Consider the following 2808-nt stretch of genomic DNA (forward strand, 5'->3'; position numbering starts at 1 on the left):
AACTCCTTAATTGTGTAATTCGAAAATCTTATTAAAACATCGGCGGTAACAAATTTTTGAAATTGGTTCGTCGATTTCCAGAATTTTGCATCACAATTGCCAATTTTTTAAGGGGAGAAATCATTGTGAATTTTTTTTTGGAAATTTAGGCGGTTTTATCGGTTAGTGTTAAAGATTTGAAATGATAGACGGATAGACTATTGCAAGAAAGTTACTAAGACTTCATCGATCGATTCATTCTGACCTGATAAATATTATTAAAACAAATCACTTGCTGTTATTTAATTTTATTCTGTTTTACATTTCTTTAATCTTCCTTTTTTATAATTAAATCATATATTTAAACTATACCTCAATACTCAATCCTTTGGTTCAGCAGCATTGTGTTTCTTCTATGTTAAACCTTTGTAATCTTTTTATACTTTTATTTCGAGTCGTTACATTAAATCTTCCCCATCGGTTGTGAAATATGCGTTCTTTTCACTTTGTACACACTTGTAATAGCATGTTTCTGTATCAAGTCAGAAATAATTTCCTTGGCTGCAGTGTTCTCTGAAACGATAGAAGTTATTCGTTATTTCGTCTCATACAACTTTTTGTAAAATCGGTTCGAGTTTTCCCGAAAAAAACTTCCATGAAACCTTGTTTGCAAGAGTTTTCCAGAAAAAGCTTCCACGAAACCTTGTTTGCAAGAAAAGCTTTCCTTGCAACGGAAGCTTCAACTTATCGTTTACAGCTAAAGCACAGCTTTCATAAACCCGTTCGTGTTAAGCTTTACACACGGAGGTACAGTGACCGCTCAACTTTCTCCCTACTACTTACTGTTCACGGTTTGCTCGAATCCAACAAAGTACATATTGTCTTCCTCGGGGGCCAGCAGAACATACCGTCCGGTAAGCTTTAGCTGTTCCAGACTCACATCGTGCGGTGTTATGGTGTGTTCCAGGATTCGGAGTGACGGTGCACTGAAATGGGATTGGAATAAACGAAAACTTGTATGCAAGCGAGTTGAATGAAAGGGAATTTTACCTGGGATTACTGGTGAGATTCAGCAGAAACGATTCCCCCTCGACGATTCGTTCCGCAGGAAATAAAGGGGGTTGAATGAATCCTCTTGCAGCTATCAGACCAACGATGAAGCTGAGGAATTTCCAGACGATAGCGATCATGATGTGGAGAGGTATGATGAATGTGCGGTGCTGTCCGGTGTGAATCGGATACGGATAGCTGTCTGCGGATTAATTGAGCCGGTATGTTTGATGATCTTTCTTTTTATACCAGGTTGTGATCCAGATTATCATTAAAGACAAAGGAAAGAAAATAACTTATGCAATAAGGAACAATTCCCTTATTCTTTTATTAAGATATTTGAATACAATTCGTTTTTGAAAATTGAAGAAAAACCTTAAAATCGTACTTAAAAATTAGAAATGATGTGTAGGGGGAATAAGGGCGTAATGGGCATCTTGGTGAAGCCGTTTATTTAACCATAATTAACAGCTTAAATCGGTGAGTTTAAGCACTGAAGGAAAATACATTTTAAAATCGTGTTTCAAAAGCTAAAAATCTAAGATCTGGCGATTTCTCTGACTTATAAAAGGCTGTGTAAAAGGTTTCTTGCATAACCAGCTCTCGCTTATGCAAGTTCGACTGTAGTAAATTTCATAAAATATTCTAGATTTTGTTAAAATTCAAATATGTACATTTATTTCGAACCATTTTTCATATTTTTGGTCCTCAACGCCAATTGGGTAATCAGAAAAAAGTAAATTTTTGCTTGAGTCATCCGTTAAACTATTTAATACAAATTTTGGAAATAAATGTTGATTATTATCAGCCATAAATATTTTAAGTTCCATCTCAACAAAATTTTAATCAATAGATTTTGTCATTTTCTGACTTCCATTTATTTCCTTGGTTTATATTTGTCTCAAGTAAAATTCCTTGAAATTGCTCAAAACACTTGATCGGAAACAGCGATGCAGTAAATCCATTGAATCAACGATTAGATAAACGAGTTCCAAAATTTATAAGGAACGAACCCTTCGTGGTTTTTCCAATTGCTTCCAAATTACCTGCGATCAAAAACAAACTTGTTTTTTGTTCGGACACGTGATTGTATCCAGGTGGATGAGCCCAATGAAAGTAGGAAAAAACTAGTCATCCCAGTTTTTAATTTCGCTTCACAAAAATTAACATCATCGCATTGTCAGCAAACCGGATTTTTTTCGTTAGCGCTAAGTTAAGTCAATTCTCGCATTTCCCTCATTTGCTTGACCAGTTTTGGTCAATGTTGACGATTTTTTTTTCCGGACTTTCATGGCTATTTTGCGTTCGTTATTCTGGGGTAGTAAATCAGTGGGTCATTTATGAATGAGACAAATTTTTCACTGCTGTTACAGTTTTGATCTTAGCCAACCAGAAGGGGAATTTTTGGTTTTCAAGTGCTTCATGAAGAGATCAGCAGCATCCGGATGTTTTTTTATTCTCTCTACAGCTTCCATTCAACAAGCCGTTGGTGAACACGTTGTTAAACGAAGTGTGAAGTCAATTAACCTTTCGACACGAGGATGATCTGTTTACGCATGTTCATTCAACCAAAAAAACATACAGCATCATCAGCTTCATTATTGTCATCTTAGGGTTGGACCTTGGTCAGTTGGAATTCGTTGAACTTGATCTCGTTTCCGAGATGTTGAGGATGATGATGGAAACAGGATTTCGGTGGTAGGTAATTTTAGCTAGGGAAGCAGGAATGGTTTTGATCTTTGAACACTTTTCGAGGGGTTGTTTGCGTTTTGAGGTCGC

The 2808-nt window shown here is 36.1% G+C and overlaps 1 protein-coding gene across 1 annotated transcript; it reads right to left on the minus strand.

Annotated features, from left to right (window-relative positions):
• Window positions 1–442: 442 nt before the first annotated feature.
• LOC129753367 (uncharacterized) lies at window positions 443–1169 on the minus strand. Its single transcript, XM_055749186.1, has 3 exons — window positions 1030–1169; window positions 823–965; window positions 443–552 (listed from the first exon to the last, which is right to left on the minus strand). The coding sequence occupies exons 1-3, from the start codon at window positions 1167–1169 to the stop codon at window positions 443–445; spliced, it is 393 nt and encodes a 130-aa protein (XP_055605161.1).
• Between the last annotated feature and the right edge of the window lie 1639 nt (window positions 1170–2808).

The sequence above is a fragment of the Uranotaenia lowii genome, chromosome 3, assembly GCF_029784155.1.
Source record: "Uranotaenia lowii strain MFRU-FL chromosome 3, ASM2978415v1, whole genome shotgun sequence".
Classification (NCBI taxonomy): Eukaryota; Metazoa; Arthropoda; class Insecta; order Diptera; family Culicidae; genus Uranotaenia; species Uranotaenia lowii.

Coding starts and splice junctions, on each gene's coding strand:
- LOC129753367 (XM_055749186.1), bottom strand. CDS start 1,169: ATGATCGCTATCGTCTGGAAATTCCTCAGCTTCATCGTTGGTCTGATA. Junction 966..1,029: donor AATCTCACCAGTAATCCCAG/GTAAAATTCCCT, acceptor ATCCCATTTCAG/TGCACCGTCACTCCGAATCC. Junction 553..822: donor ATTCGAGCAAACCGTGAACA/GTAAGTAGTAGG, acceptor CTATCGTTTCAG/AGAACACTGCAGCCAAGGAA.